The sequence below is a fragment of the Haemaphysalis longicornis genome, unplaced genomic scaffold (genome assembly GCF_048455015.1).
Source record: "Haemaphysalis longicornis isolate Haplotype H1 unplaced genomic scaffold, Haemaphysalis longicornis Haplotype H1 scaffold_3, whole genome shotgun sequence".
Taxonomy (NCBI): domain Eukaryota; kingdom Metazoa; phylum Arthropoda; class Arachnida; order Ixodida; family Ixodidae; genus Haemaphysalis; species Haemaphysalis longicornis.
In genome coordinates this window covers 232,226,534-232,245,851 of record NW_027526335.1, presented here as the reverse complement: position 1 = coordinate 232,245,851, position 19,318 = coordinate 232,226,534, and the positions used below count along the sequence as shown (strand labels likewise).

Genomic DNA, 19,318 nt, shown 5'->3' with positions numbered 1-19,318 from the left:
AACGGCTTATTCCGGTACGACCTCGTGTGACACCCGGCGGCCGTCTGGCGACCACCGCCGGAGCTCCGTGGAAACACGGCAGCCACTCGCTTTAGAAAGAAGCGAATGATGAAAACGGCGTCTGAGAAAAAGGAGAAATAAAAAAATGCGCAAGCACGGGGTCTGGGCCCCGCTCCGCCTCCTGCGAAACCCGGGTGTCCAAGGCTGCCGACCTTAACTAAGAAAACAGCTCGCCGCCGGGACAAAGAGCAAAAAAGAGAGACGCAAGAAAAGCGGCCAAAGCCCTTCCAGGAGCCGAGCCCCGGGGTTTTTCGCCGTTGGCCCGGGTCCGAGGTCAGCTGATTTCGGCGAGGAAGGGGGGCCACGTGGCCGGGCGGTTTATATTTGGGCGGCGCCCTCGGGACCCGGCGTCAGAAACCAGAGAGCATCCTCTCGTTCTGCACTCGTGTTCGACAGCCTTCGCGTAGCCTTGCGCAGTAGAGCGCCGGACACTTCCTGACGCGTCGCGTCTCGGCACTGTCGTGTTTGCGAGGAAGATAGAGACCGGATATCCAGAGCCCTTGTGCCGTTCTCACCTCCTTCGGCAGTCGTCTGCGGTGCTGACAGTGACAGACTTTGGACGCAAGATGCCTCCCCCGTCGCAGCAGCAGATGGACGTGGTCGGCGGAGCCGGCAAGGCCGTCATCAAAGTGGTTCATCGATGCACGGACGCCACCGAGAACCAGAACTTGGGTAAGGATGCCTGCGTTGAAGCTACGCGCGCAGTGAGTGGATGTATACTACGCCGACCGCGGACGTGTGAACAATCAACTTTTATGCAGACTCTAGCTCGAATGAAAGCGGACGATAGCAGACGATATGTCGGCATACGCTAAGGACCCCCCCCAGGTGGTCAACTTGTCCGGACCTCACCGGTGCGACGCGTATAAGCTTGAAAGCACACGATAGCAGCTGCAAGCATGTCGAGTTGGCAACGAAGAGAATTGCGCAAACGAAACGCCGCCAATTCTCCAAATAAATCGTAATTGCGGAAAGTGGGGACAGAAGAATGACAGAAGAAGAACGACAGAAGAAGGACAAAGTAGCAGCGTTCCAAGCGATGCGGATAGCTGATTGACTCCGTCCACCACTGGCAAGCAATGGGGAAGCGGCACGCACGGATGCCTGCAATTATCAGTAAAGCGTAGCAAAATTAGCCGGTAAAAGGATTTTTCTTTAAAAGGTTCAATGCATCGTATTTCTCGGTAAAATCCTATGGGAATTCGTTCCGTGCACAAAACGACACCCGGAAGGGCAAGGAACAAAAAGATATTTAACACATCTCACTTGACCCGCCGCGGTGGCACAGTGGCTAAGCGTTGCGCTGCTGAGCACGAGGTCGCGGGCTCGGTTCCCGGCCGCGGCGGCCGCTTTTCCGATGGAAGCGAAAAGCAAAAACGCCCGTGCATACGAGATTTCGGCGCACGTTAAAGATCCCCAGGTGGTCAAAATTAATCCGGAGCCCTCCACTACGGCGTGCCTCATCGCCTCGAAACGCCGCCCATTGCGTCGGCGCGTTAAACCCTACAATCAATCAATCAATCAATCAATCAATCACATCTCACTCGAGCGGCGGCAAGGTCAGTCCGTCTTCGTGGTCGCGCCGAACCGCCCCCCTTTCCCCGCGCTACACACATTTATACCCCACGCACGGGGGGAGGGGAGTCGCCGATAGCGACCGCCATCGTCCCCGACAACGTGCGTGCCGGCAACGCGCGTGCGCACCCCGTTGCGCACACCCGTGCGCACACTTTATTGACGTCATGGTTAATGTAAGAAGCCAATTTCAATATTTTCAGTCCGTGTGGTATACCTTACTTAATTAGGTAGGAGGGTTTAGTGTTTTTCCAGAAGGGTAACGAATGAAATGAAGATCTTAGGATGGCCGTGCAAACTGTAAACGGGCACGTGTAGAGGTTGTAGGCGATCTTGCGAATTTTTCAGTGTAGTTCCGCTGCACGCGTACGCAACGTTGGAACTTCAAGCCCGATCGGTTCACCAATTACGGCGGTAGCCTTTTGAACTGCCGTAAGAGTGGTCTCCCTCAATTGTGTTTCCCCTGCATATGCGGCCCCGAGTACCCCAAAATACATTTTTGGCGACCTAATATGTTTAGGCTACTAAGAATGCAGCCTAAACTTAAAATTATCCTGCACATTTCCCAGCCAAGGACGACGCACGCAACATTGCTGAGTCACATAAGCGAATGATTTGTGAGCTCATAGACCAGAGACTGTCAAACTCATGGGCTCCTTTTCGCTCAAAGAAGCTCCTTATTAATTAATAAAAGCGTATTTTGCAAGGTCCCTGTGCGAGCGGATATTATTTACATGGTACAAATTCTTGTAATTTACGTCTGTCACAAAGTAGAAACAGGCTTCAACGAAGGCGAAAATAATGCACAGAATGCGGCGCTTGATATGCTTTACGCACTCTATCGCGAATTACGTTCTGAAATATCTTGTTTGTACACCAGGCGCGGAATTGGCTACATAAGCAGCAATGTTGCTTGTGTGAAGTGCGCCTTACTTAACGTCTCCGACGTGCGACTGGTTGTTACGATCAGTTCCGAACTGGCGCCACAAAGTTGCGCAGACCAGCTGTGCGTTGCATAAGGAAGTGGTAGAGTTGCAGAAAGCGAAATATTTACTCCAGAAGGCTGAACTGTAGGATGCAAGTCGGGTTTGTTGATGCGGAGGCGCATAACGAAGAAACAACACGAACGCGAACAGGCAGCCAGCGCTTGTGAAGTCTGTTTGTATATGCATGTCCGCGTCCTGTCTGCGCAGAACTTAATTTAAAGAAAAGCGACTGACCCGAGAAGAGCGCAAGGCAACCAGTGTAATCAATCCTCAAAACATCTGGTAAAACTCAAGCATCGCAAACGGAAACGCGACTGGTGTTTGCTTCGTCAGAAGCGCTCGCGTCTTAAATGCGCACGCAGTTCCTTTGGGTGGAATGGTGGGCTCGGCGTCAGCGTCTAGGCAAGAAGTAAGCCGGAGCGTCGTTCTAAGTGAACAATGCGGCGCAGTCTGTTCCCTTGAGAGGGCAACTTGCAAGTCTGGGCTATGTATGTCCTCAACATATGCCCTTTTTGATTACCGCCTAAATCAAATCAAATCAAACTTTATTTCAACATCAACATCAAGCAATACAGATGCTGAGGGCAATGAACAAAAAGCCTCTTAAACGGGCTTGAAGGCGTCCACTGCCCTATCCACTTGGCAGGAGGCAAGACAACAATATTAGAAAAGCAATAAAGCAGTATGCAATTTCAAATAAAACTTCGCAAGCAGAAAAATTTTTGAAAAATTGCACTCGTCACAAAAATACACGTGAAAGCACGGAAAGCATGCCTGCTCAGCCCCAGAAATCCCGCCGTTGGCTATGGTGGCGCCCTGTCCCCTGGTTCTCTTCATTGACGAGGACGGGGTCAACGTTTGTCTTCACACTTGCAATCAATGGTTTTAGAAAAAAAATGTCAAGGCGGAATGTCAACAAACGGAAAAAATGTCAACAAACGGAAAGGAGTTACACACTGTAGAAAGGAGGGATGGAAGGACCACTTCTGTTTAAAAAAGATTTAGAAAGCAACATGGCCAGAAATGAAGCGAGAAAGAAAGGACAATGCTAGTACCTGCCGATTGTAGTTTATTAAAGGGGTAGCCTTTTTCCGGCGGCCTTGCTCGTTCGTAAATAAATTAGCAACGCAACATTTTTCGTCTCTGCGTGTGCGGTAAGAAACGTTGCTTGGTAGCCCGCCTATTGCGGACCCGCTGGCAATTGACGGGTAAGTGACTGGGCTGCGGGAGAGGAGTTTAGTGGGATTAATTGCAGGGAGGAAGTAGAGAAGAGACAGGAAGTGGAGGACGGGGAAAATAGGTAAGTAGGGGGGCGGGAAAGGAACGCGTCACCGAGTGCAGCTCACAACACGAGAATTTCTCGTTCGCATTCATGAAAATGTCCGCTTGAGGAGCGCTGAAGACCAGGGCGTGCTAAAAAGCTTAAAGGTTTTGGAGCAGAGCGCTCAGTGTGTACCGAATGCTTAGTCTAAGCCGTAGCGTCACCTTGAGCCAAAACTTGAAATTTTCATTCTTAGCGCCTCGACCCGGATTTGGTGCTTTCCAAAACGTTACACTATTTCCATGTATATATCCACTACATGCGCGACGGTATCATGTTATGCTGCGTACGTGGAGCAGTGGCGATATAGAAATACAGGGGGAAGGTGCGTGGGCGCGCTCCTTCCTGAAACCGCAAGAAACTATGGAACAAGACTGAATGTACCCGTAAACATAAAAAGTGGAGCTGTGCGCCTTTTATCTTTGTACAACAAAATTAGGTCTACACATAGCGACTGCCTTGCAACTAAAAACTGAATTTAGCATTTTTGTTTGCTCACTGCCTATTATAGAGAGGAAAAATAATTAGCCCAGCTTCACTCACTTAACGTGGCGAACGCTGATGTTAACAGCGAATCTGCCTTCCGTTTCCTAATCGCAAGACTAAGCTTCATCTAGATTCTCAAAGTAAGCAGATCGATTCCCGTTCGCGCCAATTCTTTTTTACCGTGTTCCACCGCTCGTGCCGCCTACTGGATCCTTTCGTTACTTTTGAACTTGGAACGCTGCCACGAGGGGGCGCCGCAAGAGCCTTCTGTTTTTCTTACAGCATGTTTTAATTTGTTAGCGCAAAAATCAAGCAGGGATGCATTTTTCAGTAAAAGAATAATGCAAATACCAATCATGTGTTTATGTGTTGTCTCAAACATAATTAATGTTTGTTTTTTGCTCAACAATGTTTACAAGCGTAAACATTGCCACCGGGTTTAGCTGTTTAGAAAAGTTTGGCTATATAAGCGTCTCGTTCAAGCATTCTTTCAACTTGCTGCACGTGTGTTTGGCGCTTCATCTCCTTCTCGCCAGGCCATGCCCTCTCCACATCGCTGCGGCCGCGTTACCGCATTCCATCTCACGAAAGCCTCGTTCAAGAACAGCTGCGCTGGTAAAAAGCAACGGACTCTTAAAGCAGCTGGCAGCAACCCTGAGGACATATATGCAACCCATGTAGTAGTAAACCAACGAGGGCGAGCGTTCCTGCGGGATCAGGACACTGAAAGCCGCTGAGAAATCCTGTGCTGCCAGGCATCGGGATTTATAACTAGCTCATGAAGCCCGAACTCGGCCCTTTGCAGACTTTTGTGTGCAAGAAGATGCCTCCGCGTGGCGGACGACGCCGAGGTGTGTTTTAGTTCACCTCAGCTTGAAGCAGCAGTACGCACCCCCATGGCCAATCAAACGACCCGGGGAATTGTTGGCGCCCGCCCAGTGACGGAGCTCCTCCAATGCGGGCGCGAAAATACGGGCCTCTCAAGTCAGGAGGACACCGTGCGCTGAGCTCTGAGCACGCGGATCTACATTCGGATCTACATTCGGTGCTAAATTCAGATCTAGGCATACAAAATGTGTGTGCTCGGAATGCTCCGTGCAGGCCATATGGCGTCAGTGCGATAGCTGTGATGCTGCACATCCAAAGCCGTGCCAAAGCAAGTTCATTGATAAGCGAGTGGAGCGTGCTCGGAGCCCGTCGGTGCAACGGCGGAGGGCGCCTTTCAGTACTCCAGTGGTACCACGGATCAGCGTAAATGTTGGACACGACGCGGCTTACCAGTGAGACCACAATTTACGGCGTGACATTTGACGTGATGCTACTAGGAGGAGAAAAGACCCCGTTAACATGCTTCGGTAGAAGGACTGATTGAGCATCTATTCGGTACGCTCAGCTTGCATCGCTTTGCACCGAAGTCCTAAGCCTTGTATCGCATTTTAGCGCACACAGACAACTCATCAGCGCAGCCTAGCAGGACGAAGAGACAACTTCAACAGAGGTGGCCAGTTCTACGTCTTTATCTATTGAGTTACTTTCTTGCGCTGTTCAAGACCCTGCTGGTTTGAATATGTCACCCGGTTATCTCTGCGAATGCTAATTTGCGACGTCGTTGGAAGAGAATGCAGCAAATGCGCGGTGGATATTTGTGTTTCATGGCATTGTATCGAACTATCCTTCGGCTACAAGCGGCATTGAACGAGAAAATGTAAAAAAAAATGGCATTTCGATAGCCCGCCATCAACAGCAACAACCGCAGTTCCTTAACGCCAATGGGAAGCTTCAGCTCGGTTATTAGCGATTTCTGCCTCCGAGACGAGCTTGTTCGCGCTACTGACCCTCGACGCGGCAGAACACGCGCATGCGCTCTCCACCATCACCCGCACAGACGGCCTGGCTCCGGCTCCGCCTCTGGGGCTCTTCCTTTTACAATCTCGGACTCACCGCGGATAGACCGCCGGTAGAGCGAGGATTCGCCGCACTATAGGGATATATGAGATAAACTAATGCCGGGCTGCTTCTCGGCGAGTCTGCGGTGAGTCAGAGACTGCAAATTGAAGAGCTCCAGTGTTTCGCGGAACGGTCACGAGGCGCCCCCGAATGAGCAAAACGTGGCAAAATGTGCTATCTCTTGACCCAGGGAGACCCGCGTTGGATGCGTGACAGCAGGTGGAGTGCACGTGACGTCGTCGTTGTCCGAATGAGACTTCGAAATCGAATACACAGTTCCTGCCGGCAGCCCAGCAAGCGTGTTGTAATGGATTTGTCTCCACGTGGTTGTCTCAGCGTCGCCGCACGTCCGCTTAGCCAACGTAAGCGGCGTTGTTTAAGATGCTCACACGCACCCTGGAATGACGCACTTATGCCCCTGCAGGGGGCACCTGGCTGGCCAACTATTGCGCCAGACATTCACAGATGACAGCTCGCGTCCAAAAGGTGGCGGAGGGCAGCGCCTGGTGGAAGGGAGCGTCACCGCGGCAAAGCGTCGCAAATAGTTTATTGCAGCACGCCACCTCCCCACCCATCCACCCGAAAAAAAAATATACCAGGGGCGTCAGCAAGCGCTAGTCAAACAAAATTTAAAGAAGACAAAGTCGACAGACTCGCACCGGAAGCGCGACGAGCCTCGTGCCAGGAACGGGTCGGCTTTTGCGAACACGGGGTCCCGGCAATCGCCTGCGTCTTGGGCACGGGTTCAAAAACACGGTGCTCTTTCACGCGGCACGACCACGAGACCCGCGTCCCTGGACTGCGCCACGACAGAGTCAGCCGTTGGGGCGCAACCCTCGGCCGCCGCTGTTCTTGGCGCCAGGTTGCCGTTTCCGCAAGCAAAGCGCCCTTCGCGGCGGACTCCTTGTCGTCAAGCAATTACTTTAACGCATGGTCTTTTTGGCTAAGCAGCTGCCAACCATAGAAAATGTCGGGGAAAAAGGAGGCCAGAAAACAAAACTAAAGTGTCTGTGGTTTGGTTAAAAAGGGTAAAGATCGCGGGCAGGCTAAATAATAAAGAAAGACTCTCCTTTGCGTCTCAGGAAACTCTGCAGCTTGTTACAAGCTTGAGGTCTGTGACGATCCTAAAATATACCGCGCTCGTTGCTACACTGAAGAGAGTTTCGAGGCATGAAGTTGACCCGGGAGACCGTTCACGGAGAGCCTGCGCAAGAACTGCGCAGCTGATTTCCCAAGCCCAAGGCAACCGGTAAACGTCAACCAAAGAATGCTGCCGAGTCCAATTGTTGTGACAAGAAATCGTCTTTGATTTCCAGGCGGTCTAGCGGCATTTGAGGAAAAGAAGCACGAAGTGACGATGACGCATTTTGTTAGCACTTCAAAGCTGTTTACAGTAGAAGCACACGCCTCCTTGAGCAACAGTCTTAGTTTCAATTTCTCTATTTGAACTTCGTTACATTCGTCTTTTACTCCCTCGCTTTTTAGCGTTTTTCTAAGTCAAAGTCGAACAACTCAAAATATTGAAATGTGGAGTTTCCAGAAAGCCTTCAATAACGCCGTTATGTTTATATGAACACGGCAACTGAACTGTTAATAGCACATTAGCGCTCCTAATCCTAGGAAATGGTGCATAATCATGACGAATCGAATGTTATGCTTTGTTCACGTAAAAAAGTGCCCGGTGTTTGCTTAGGGTATAAGGAAACTAGTTTGTCTTCTTCGCAATATTTAGGCGAGTGATGACGAAACAATTGACAACGGAGCAGAGGGACCAGACCGTTAAAAATACGAGTTGTTTACTCTTTCCGTGCTGTGGACGAGCCTCAAGGTTTTATGGAAGCGAAAATTAAGCGCGGTCGTGTAACGATTGTAATTGTGTTGTTCTAGAGCCGTGCTACCGCTAGTGACATGTTTATCTTTAGTAGCAAGAGAAACAGAATTGAGCGGCGTTTAAGCACTGTCGGCGTGAGGAACTGGCCCCGTATAAAAACAGCGTCGTCCCTGCTCGCAGACCTGTCCGAGTGCCAGCTGATGTCGTTCCCGGACGCCATCTTCCACCTGATGCGCAACACTCGCGTGCTGGCGTGTGACCTGTCGAGTAACGTGCTGCGCAAGATCCCGCCCAAGCTGCCCCTCAAGTTCACCCACATCACCGGTGAGCGCTGCCTCACGTTGTCATGGCCGAAATACTGGCCGCAGTGCTCTTTTGATGTTGCTAACAGTCATTTTTAGTCGTAATCACTTTCGCCTATTATGGGCATTATATTTATATTTTATATAAATTAGATTATATATTTATTTTATATTTTATGTATATATTTATATATATTATATTTATATTTAAAATTTTATATTTATTATCTTTATATTTTAGGAGATTACACTTTTGTCACACACCATTTACTCAGTGTAACCTTTGTGCGCGCCTTCTTTTGCAAAGAGGAGGGCTCATTAAAGTAGGAAGCGATCACCAGAGTGAGAAATCAAACCACCCGGTAACAACGCATACAAAGCATCGGTGCTTTACGGTGATTTAACCCAAAACAAGTTATTTTTGCCGCACAACACCCTCCTCGCCGGGAATAACGACGGACAGAAATTGACAGTCAATGGAGTCTTTTGATCGCCTGCTTGTTATACGCACCAAACGTTTGTGGCACACTCTTTTTACATTCCGAAATAATAATGAACTGACGCTCATCTTGAGAACTGCTGTTTGAAGTTCTGTTTTATTCAAATTTTTGGCGCGTCTGCTATTTATGCGATGCTTGTTGCCTGTATTAAACTGCATACCGGTGCTTCTTTCACCGATAGAACTGAACCTGTCGCACAACCGGCTGAGCTCGCTGCCCGAGGAGCTGAAGGAACTGCCGGAGCTTCGGCGGCTGGATATTTCGTACAACGACTACATGTCAATGCCCTGGGTCATCTTCCGGCTCCCCAGGCTCACCTACCTTGACGCCCGCAAGAACTACATTTCCGGTGAGGAAAACATTCATTTTTTTTGCACCGTGAGCCACACGTGACTCCACAAATAGGAGAAAATTTGAAGGGTCTTGGAACACATCCCGAAGTTCTGCTTAAAAGACCGCAGTCAGCAAAAAATATAGCAGTGAACGAAAATGGTAACTATTCGCTATCAGATCGAAAGTAAGCGAACACTCTGAATACAGCAGCTCTTTACAAGTTGTTCGTCATGTTCACTCATAGCAGTAGGCACTAGGCACCAATTCACTATGCATTACCAGAGTCTTTCAATGCCTGCAGAACCCTGTTGAAGGACTCTGTTGAAGGACATCGTTGAAGGAATCTGGTATAACAAAAGGAAAAGCTGAATAAGTTTTACTTTCGCCAAGCATTTTTGAATGTACCTGCCTGGACAAAGCTACAATGCTCCGTAGAATAGGCTGCATTGGTGGGAATGGTGTCAACTGCAAGTGTTATCTATTCGATAAAAGGAAGGCGTGTGGGTTGATGCATGCGTCTTATTGTCTTCCCGGTCGCAGACGTGGAAGCTCCCCGCCTGCGGTCGGTGAGCACCTTGCGCGAAGTGCATCTGGAGGAGAACCCTCTGTCAGAAGACGCGTGCCGTGAACTGGAGAACATCTCGCCCATGGTTGTCCACGTCAGCCCCCCGGGATCTTCTGACTCGGACGACGAGGACTCCTCGTGCGACGAGAAGTGAACCGCGTGCATGAAGCGCCGCTTGTGTTCCACTCGCTGCAGACTCGCTCCGGTTTGAGACTGCGCAGCCTCAGCGCCACGACCTTTCATCGCCTCAGTCTTCGGTGCCTGCCGGAAGCCCGTGCATGAAACTGTGCGGGTCTTCTGGAAGTGGCTTTGACGACCGGACTGCGGTCGCCATTGTGATATCATTGACTGAAAGTTTTGACACGTATGAACGACATATCCTGCATTTGAATGGAAAATGGAACGAGGATATGACAATTATCTCACATTTTGTTTGCCGGTGGCACAGGGCCTGATAGGACACTGTTCAACTCCGCATGCCGTGTTATCTACTTCTGTTTTATAAGCATTGTCACGGGCCTGATAGTTGTGTAAATTATATGTAAATCTTACATGCGGAGAGTTTTCTGTTTCCATGTAGCAGATTATTGACACTGTGAAATTCAGCATAGCCTTGTACATACGAAAACGTGAGCCTCAGGTTTGACAGCGCAAGTACGAGCTGACCTCCTCAAATAAAAAAAAGGTATCTGGTCTTCTTTGATCGCTAAAGAAACTAGGTATCTGGTCTTCTTTGATCGCTAAAGAAACTACCAGCAATTGTACGCGTATCCAAGAAGTCTGCACGCAAACCTGTCTCGTCAAAGGCTGGTACGATTCGTACGCCAGCGTGCTCCGCTCACGGGATAACCCTTCTTACCGAACCTATTAGCAAGTTCCTTACAAAATTACAAAATACCAAGTGTTTGGCAATCTTCTTACCTTTTTTTCTTTTCTTGACTATTATCAGAAAGCAAAAGAAAGCTCCCAAAGGTTCGCAGTAAAGAAAATATTTTAGGTTGCGGAACTATACTGGCGCATACCGACGAAAGTAGCGAGTGGTAAGACGTTTTGTAAATATCAGTCCACGAAGGATCCCCGTTCGTTCGTGATGACTGTTGTATATATTTATGCATATGCTACTAGAGATGTTATAGATATTTATTTTGTCTCTGTACACATATATCTATTTTGCATACTTGGCAGCAAAGGACATCTTGTCCTCAAGCTCAGAGTTTGTGCACTGCTCAAGAGCGGCTGGATTTCCGCCCATTGATTGTTGCTAAGTTTGTCAGCCCCTATATTATGTAAGCCTTCTTTTGCAAGCTAAATCACTAACAGAATGTTATACTTTCTATCGCGCTTTAAGTAAGTGCGCACGTAGTGATAAATTAAACCGGGAACATGGGCACACGCAAGTCGTAACTTCGCCCAATGTTATGCCACCCCCTCCCCGAAATCAGAGCACGATAACTTAATTTTGATCTCGATCTGCAGTAAACGAAGGCTGATGGTCTTGTGATAATGTTTGTATGTTGTTTCGTGTTCTGGTATTTTGAACGTACTCTCAAGGCAGACTTGTGGTACAGATCACTGTGGGCTAAGACGTGTCACCGGATTGAACCGACGAGAAGTTTAACGCAAGCTTTTAAGTAACTTGGGGAGTCATTTCGACAGCTGCCTGATTTGCTTGTAATATCGCTCCTTTAGGGTCTTCTCACTCTGTAACAAGAAACACAAACTTTTGGATGGTCTTGTGCTGTGGTGAACTGTGTCCTTGATTGTTGAGGCTGCGCAAGTGGAAGACTTGTGCGCATGGGGAGGAGTGCTCTGAGTTGTGTGTACGCAAAACCACACTCGCGAGTTTTTTGCGCACTTCGTCGATAATTTAGTGCCGTGTGAGGATTTAGCGGGCCCCTGAATGAATGATAGCTTGAAACCTGGCAGCCTGTTAGGTAGACCTACCTGTTAACCACAGCTTCGAATGGTCATGAGCCGCTACAAACACTGAAAAAACAGGAAAGGCAAGTACCGGTGCGCATTTTACAATCGGTATTTGTTCGAAGTCCCTCTGCTCAACTTATTAGGGAAGTTAGCAGCTGCGCCACGGTAGGGAACACAGCGAAAGTAGATTAATGATCGTCAGGTCGTGTTTTAGGTCTGCTTCCAGTAGGACGCTTCTGTGCGCCATCTAGTCCAAGTGTGGCGAACCATAACGTTGCTCTCGTAAAATTGTTTCTCTTTCTAATTCAGCAATGTTAAGCATAATTGCGAAATCTAAACCGCTGAACGCTTCTAAACGCAATTTAATCCATGGGGACAAATGTTTTGTTGCTGTTGTAAACTCCTTTATTCCGTACTCTACAATGTATATTCCAGCATACTGTGCCCCGTGGTCACGTGTGCCATTCTGTTTTCGTACACGTTTTAGCCAGCTACAATGTCAGCCCTGACGGGGGCACGGCGAAGTGAGTTCTCGTACATGCTTTGTTTTCAAGGTGAGACATTTATATACAGCAGGTTGCAGAAGGCACAAGTCATGTGTGTACATTTTGTGGCGTTTACTCGTTCCGAGCCTGACCGCTTACATTGCACTTTTGTGTTAGTTTCTGTGCTGCATGTTTTAACATGCTTGCGGCTTGCGTTTAGCTTGTAAATAACGCCTTTGTTGCGCGATGTCTTTTCAATGGTGAAGAAATTGTCGCACGGCAAAAAATGTACAGTGTGAAAATGGAGCCGTAAAAGCAATAAATGAAAAAGTGTGTTTTTTACAATGATGTTGTGTTTTGTGCTTTATCTCCATTTTGAAAAATTCACTAAACTGTAAAACGTCCCATTAAATATTAAGTTGGGATATTCAAACGGAAAAACAATGCGGATGTTCCAATGGAATAAAAGAACCTTTAGTGAATATTTTCCGCAGAACGCGCTTTTTACCTTGTTTTAGAGTCTTTTATTAGCTTACTGATCGTTGTTCCCGCCAATTTGTAAACATAATTTTCTTTCTCCAATCCTCTGAAGTGTTGTAATGTTATTTAACAAAATTACTGATTTCTGTATAGCGGTATAGCCATTCATATATGAATGGTATAGCAACAAATCAATTACTCGTACAGAAGTTGTTCCCTTCCGCTTGGCGTTCGGAAACAGTGGGTGCGCTTAGGACTCCAATAAATGGCACAGCATCGCCATCATGGTCATTTGTGGGTGATTACCGACTGGGGGATTCTTCTCGTGACAATATGCAGCCGAAACACACTGCAGCACTGCGCACACCTGGCGATACAGGTAGCGAAGAAAAGCATGGGCCATCTATTTCAACAAATTGTTGTGTCTTGTTCAAGGTAGCCTCCACTCATGATATAATTGGTAAACTGACATTGTATATAGTAAATTCGTTCATCTGGGTTAGCATGATGGACCGTGTTGTATGCTTTGGATAAACGATGAGCTACGTCAATTCGTTACCTACTGTCTTTGGCAAGTGCGGTACTAGCTAAATCGAGTCGCTAAATGAAGCGTCGCAGTTTAAATAAGGTCCCACAGGAAGCAACAGCCTCTACCACATAGGCCACATGATGCCCCCAGATACGTCAAGACTCTCCTGATTTATAAAACATCGCATTGCAAGTGTGTCAAAAAGAGCATTGCCCTTTCCCGTGTTATGTCTGCGTTATTGAAGTCCTGCCGTCACATGATGCTCCAGAGACTTGCCCGGTTGCCCTGTTCACACAAGCACGTAATCCGCTTTTTTCAGGGATCGGTATACCTGCGACAGAGCTTTCAAGTTTTAGGGGCGAAGTCCCTTAGGGGCTAGGGCTGTCGGCGTCTCCTGTCGTCGTCATCGTTTCATCTAGTCACGTTATTAAAACACCGGGTCACTCGTTTTCCAACGCCTCGCGTTAGGACATTTCATCTCCGCGGGCAAAACGCGTACTACAAGAACACTCCGGGACATTCTTTTTCCAAAGACTCGCGCTAGAACGCTTCGTGCTTTAAAGACACGAGACTTTTGCAGCAAAGCTGTATACCATCAACCTTGTCAGACAACGCCACCTCTCAAGATGGCACTTCCCAAGAATAGGCGAACTTGTCAGCAGGAATCGAAGCTTACTCTATGGCAATGGAACTCCAGTGGAGGCATATATTGTCGCCCGAGAGGCCAAGAAAGTAATCTTTCTCATGTCATCAAACAAGCAATGCACATTGCATCCTATCATCCACTTGTAATCATGGAAGATTCTAACGTGGCGCACTCCTCATAGGGATACTGCTACACTAGCAAAAGAGGGACCACCTTGCATTCCATCCTCCAAGAGCAAAACTTCATTCTGCTATCGGACCCACATGCTCCCACGCGTTTGGGCAATAGTGTCTCTAAAGACACGCCCCCGGGTCTCACGATTTCCACGGGGAAAGTCAAAGCTATGTGGTCTCACACGGGGGAGACCCTGGGAAGCGACCACTCCATCCTTGCCCCCAGAATACTTAGAAATGTATACGCTGCCCCCCTAGGTACAGCCAAGCTAGCGGACTGGCCGAAATTTTGCAAAGGGAGCAAGCCCGGCCTGACGGGGCTGCCACCTAGTCCCTCACGTCAAAGGAGTGTACCACCCAAATTCGCGAGGACATGAATCGCGTCACAAACAAGATTCGCATCACCACGACGGCCCCCTGTGTAGATCAACACCTTCTCCACTTATAGGAAGCAAGAATAAGCCTAATCAAACGACGGAAACACCAGCGCCTCAATCGTCGTCTAAAAAAAGGATAGCTCTGCTGACGGTTGAACCAGCCCGCTATGCGGCTCACCTATGCAAAGAAAGTTCGTTAGCCGTTTGTGACAGTCTACAGGGCACACTAACTACATCAAAGACCTGGAGACTGCTGCGATATCTAATCTACCCTTCCAAAAGCAAGACAGAATCGAATCACACTTTGCGGATTTCACTGACCTCATGAAGTCCCTTGAGGATAAATACCTCCCCGTCTATCCCAAAACCCCACTACCTCCATATACGCCTCGAGCGCGGCCTGTAGGGGCGCCACTGAAATCCCCCTAGCGGCCCGTTTCGAAAGCAGGCGCGGGAGTCCGCGCCCCGCTCCCCACTGCCGCCGCTGCTTTTGCGGCACGTTGACGACTGAGATTTACCGTTTGTGGGCGTTTGAAATTCATGTTTGTGTGGAGCAGTCACTCTGTTCGCAAACTGTGTGTGTTTACGAGAGTGTAAATGTTTCCGACGCGATCTTAGTGTGGTATTTTCGGTCTGTATAAGCGCCAGGTGTGTGTCACAGGCCAGCGTTGCGGAACCGGCGTATGATGAAGCCGATTGTATTTACACTGACCTGAATTTACTAGCCGTGTCTCCGTAACCACCGGTTCATCAGATGTTCATGCTACGGCTATACACTACGATTTAAATCGGTTTTGTGCGCATACATAATCAGCGGAGCACTCATTTACCTGACAGCACACCAGTTACGTTTGCCAATATTATACCTCAGATATTGATCACTACCATTTACAAGCCAGTCTGTGTTAAATTCGGGAATATTCAACAAAAGTACGATGGAAAATGCATAATTATACTCGGGGATCAGCACACGACAGAGTCGTCTTGTCGTGAGGTGCGCGCCCGCAAACTTTCATCTGCTACATATATCCTCTGCGAGCAGCGCGGAGACGGGCTTATAATATAATCCGCGTCCGCGACTAAATGCTTCTTCGAAATATCGTCATATGGCACAGGGAGCCTGCAGAATAAACCAGAAACTGAAATCAGAGGGCCTTATCACATACCACACTCTTCCAACGACACATTTCATCGCTTGTTGCACAGCCTACCAGCTGTATACTTCCAAAAATGCGTCCGCCGTACGATCAGCTCTTCGTTGAAGTAGAAAAACAAAAGGAAAGTGAACGCGAGATTTATGTGTGGGATTACTAAAACGTTCATTGCTTGATTCCGCTCCGCATTTGTACACGGCATCCCCCTCCCCGCCCCCCCCCCCCCCCCCCCACCGATTTCTCGCGAAATAGCAGTGCATTTCGCGTATAGTTGGTTGCGTTGAAATTTACCTGGCTTAAGTTTAGACGAACGTCTATAGCCTGCCAGAAGCTGCACTGTTTTTTTTTTTTTCATTTCCGTTAGAGCTATTATGTTTCTAAATTCAGCATTGGCACAGCATTTACTTTTTTTGTGGTTTCATTTCGTTGGTCATTGCTATATGGCGTGTGTGGGCACATATTTACGACGCACAGGATTGGAATATACTTTACATTTTCGCATGGTTTATATTCTTATAAAAGGCATAGGTTATTGTCCGGGATTGGGTAATCACATCCCCGAAACATATTTTTTTGCGGCGTATATATGCGAAACGAAGCCGCATTCGTTGTCCACGCTGCAAAATGAAGCCAACCTCTCATTGTGCCAGTATCAGGTCTAAACGAGGCGTCAGTAGAATTCATTTGTGCCTGATGTTTTGGAGGTGACATGGGTGATATGTTACTGCCGTCGCCGACGCCCGGAAGAGCGGCGACGAAGCGCGCAGAACCGCGTCCCCGGGTAGCTCTTGCAGGCGATCGCGTACTCTACGAAGACGCAGCTGCTTTTTAAGTGACCTAAACGTACTCTTTGCCTATAGTCGTTACCATATGCGAAAAGAAGCGAAATAGAACCAAAACACTGCACGAGCCCCTATCAGTCACGCAGCGCAAATCCCGTCAACGCCGCGGAGAAGCGGCGGCAGGCGGCGCAGCGATCGCGAAACTCGAGGCGTATACAGGGCCGCCAATTGTTCCGACTCCACAAGTCAAGATTTGGGCATGCTTTTCTAAGCGGATGGCTGGAACATCCAACTGCTCAACAAACTTAATCCCACCGCAGAGCGAGTCTACCACATGATATGCCGGAATATTACCAAGACGAGGGGTATGCGAGAGGAGGATGTACTCAGGCTGGTTCAAGCCTTTGTCGTACCTAGGGTCACTTACTCCCTCCCCTATGCCATACTCTCCAAGACCGAAAAGAACAAGGTGGAAGCCCTGATACGCAAGGCGTACCAACTAGCATTAGGACCTCAACGCAGAAACTCTTGCGGTTGGGAGTTCACGATACCTTAGGTAAACTATTCGAAGCCCACCATTTGAGCCAACACTTACGTCTTAGCTCTACCCCTACCGGTAGAGCCATTCTGTCTCAACTGCACCTGCGCTCTCCTCTGCAACACCCGCAGGCCGATGCGACTTAGCTTCCCCGTGAGATTCGCACGTTCATTGATGTGGCCCCACTGCCACGAAACATGCATCCGGCACATCATGAGGCTCGTAGAGAAGCCCGAACGAAAATCAGTACGACCGAAACTCTGCCACGGTCTGTACAGACGCCGCTTCATATTTCTGGCGAAGAGCTATGACCACTGTGGTTTCTACTACCGAAGACCTCATTACATGAGCACCAATTCCCACAATCAACTCTCTGCAGGCGGAAGAAGCGGCCATCTATCTAGCCATTACGCAAAACTCTGCAGAAATAATCCTCACAGACAGCCAACAAGCATGTAGAACCTCCAGCGGTTGCATATTACGACCTGCCACAACAATTTTTCTCCGGCATCCTCCTCGACATCCTGTAAGGATTAGTTGGGCTCCAGCCCACTCCACCGTGTCTGGCAATGAAGCTGCCCATCGGCGTTCCCGAGAGTTGACCCACCGGGCAAGCCAGAATTTCGGCGAGCAGTGGCAGGGAACGCCAATTCCGAGGCATCCAAACAAACACATTTTCCCAACCCACTAGGGCCCACATTCTGGCCCGAGAGCACTGTCCAGCTCGGACCCTCACGACCAGCTTTGGCTGGTGCAGAGTGCCCAAGAAGCCGGACGTACTCAAGGGGTGCTGGAATAAGGACTCTTCCCCAGGGCTGATTGGTTTAGAGACACGTTTATTCCTCCTCTTCTTCTACCCCAAACGGTTTATTCTCCGTGGGGAAATACGTCCAGGCGCCAAGCATACACTTATACGCTGCATGCATCGCTCCTCCACAGGTTTCACGTTAGTGGAGATGACCCGGTTTTTTTTTTTTAAATCGCTTCCGATATTGGGGAAGGTTAGCGACTTGAGGAAAATGAATACGGTACTGATGCCGTGCGTTAATGGGCTGTCACACCGTATGATGAAGGTAGGCTGCAAATACCGCGTAAACGTAATCTTTTTCGCCAAAAGAACTCAGCCGCGTGTGTTCTGTTGTACAGCGCATCTCTGAGTCAAAACCAGTGGCAAATTGGCCAGTAAATGTGTCATGCGCCATACCAGAGTCCTTGAAGGAATCTGGCCATACCCTTCAGTTTTTCTAATGTGACAACAAAGGAGTTGTTTATCAGTTACCTTTGTCGTGCGGCCGCGGTATGTGGGTCAATGAGGGGGGGGGGGGGCGCTGTAATTCATAATCATACCTCGTTAAGAAGCGCACCATGCAGCCACGTGCAGCCATTGCGCATAATGCTATTGTACCTAGTCCTTGAGTGATACCGGAATCTGATATAAACACGGTTACGAAACAACTAGAGAAGTACTCGGAACGCTCCATATTACAATACGGGGGGAGGGGGTAGTATGTGAATAAGCCATCGTCGTCAGGCCTGTAGGATAAAGCAGTCAGACTGCTTAGTTCATAGCTTCCAGTGTGTAAGGACGGCCAGTGAAAACCCGGTTATATGTTCCCGGGTTTTACGACAACCCAGGTTTTACTACGGACTATTGGAGTTCCCGTAGAAACAATGCATTAAAAATTCTGCAGAAATTTATATAATTATCTACTAATGCGTAGCATTCTTATGCCGCCTGTCTTTGGTGTGAGTTTTTGAACTTTCGCGAAATCTTCATTATTGTGGAAATGCAGAACGTCCCACGGTTCGCCATTTTCCATAATTATTTTATATTTTTCTTATTTTTTTAGTTTTTCAAAATTTCGTACGACCAGTTATCTCCATTTACGCCATCATAGCGACTACAGGTGGAACTTCCGCGATATCTGCATTTTTGCGGAAATTCAGGGCGTTTCACGATCCTGGCTGTGGGAGTACTCGGCACAGCATGCTACGGATTAATACTTCGGTTATCCGACGCGATTGCGTGCCTGACCCACGTTTTCTGACGACTCAGCGCGCTACCGACCAGCGCGCTACCGACCAGCGAAAAGCGCCGCAGGCCTGTACCGTGCACCTTGAGCCCGCTCAATAGGTTCTCTGTGGCATAGCTTTCTTCTCCGTCGCATCTTTCGCTTCCCTCCCCTCCAGCCTGCACGATCGCTATCCCCCTCTCCTCGCTGCTGTCTCCTCATGTACAGCGGTCGCCGGGGCCCCGGGGCAGTGTGCAGGTGTTCATTTCTCCCACTCAGCAGTGAATTGCCAACGAAGTTACGCTGGCGCGAC

General features: G+C 48.7%; 1 protein-coding gene across 1 annotated transcript; it reads left to right on the top strand.

Moving 5' to 3' along the window:
* Positions 1 to 394: 394 nt before the first annotated feature.
* LOC144176048 (leucine-rich repeat-containing protein 20-like) lies at positions 395 to 12,659 on the top strand. The gene is made up of 4 exons (XM_077705168.1): positions 395 to 732; positions 8,387 to 8,530; positions 9,190 to 9,357; positions 9,882 to 12,659. Exons 1-4 carry the CDS (start codon positions 627 to 629, stop codon positions 10,058 to 10,060), a joined length of 597 nt encoding a protein of 198 aa, XP_077561294.1. The 5' UTR covers positions 395 to 626; the 3' UTR covers positions 10,061 to 12,659.
* Positions 12,660 to 19,318: the final 6,659 nt, after the last annotated feature.

Bases quoted from the DNA above. Each gene is read 5' to 3' on its own strand.
- LOC144176048 (XM_077705168.1), top strand. From the start codon at position 627: ATGCCTCCCCCGTCGCAGCAGCAGATGGACGTGGTCGGCGGAGCCGGC. The intron at 733-8,386 runs GTAAGGATGCCT...CCCTGCTCGCAG, and splicing joins CACCGAGAACCAGAACTTGG to ACCTGTCCGAGTGCCAGCTG. The intron at 8,531-9,189 runs GTGAGCGCTGCC...TTTCACCGATAG, and splicing joins CAAGTTCACCCACATCACCG to AACTGAACCTGTCGCACAAC.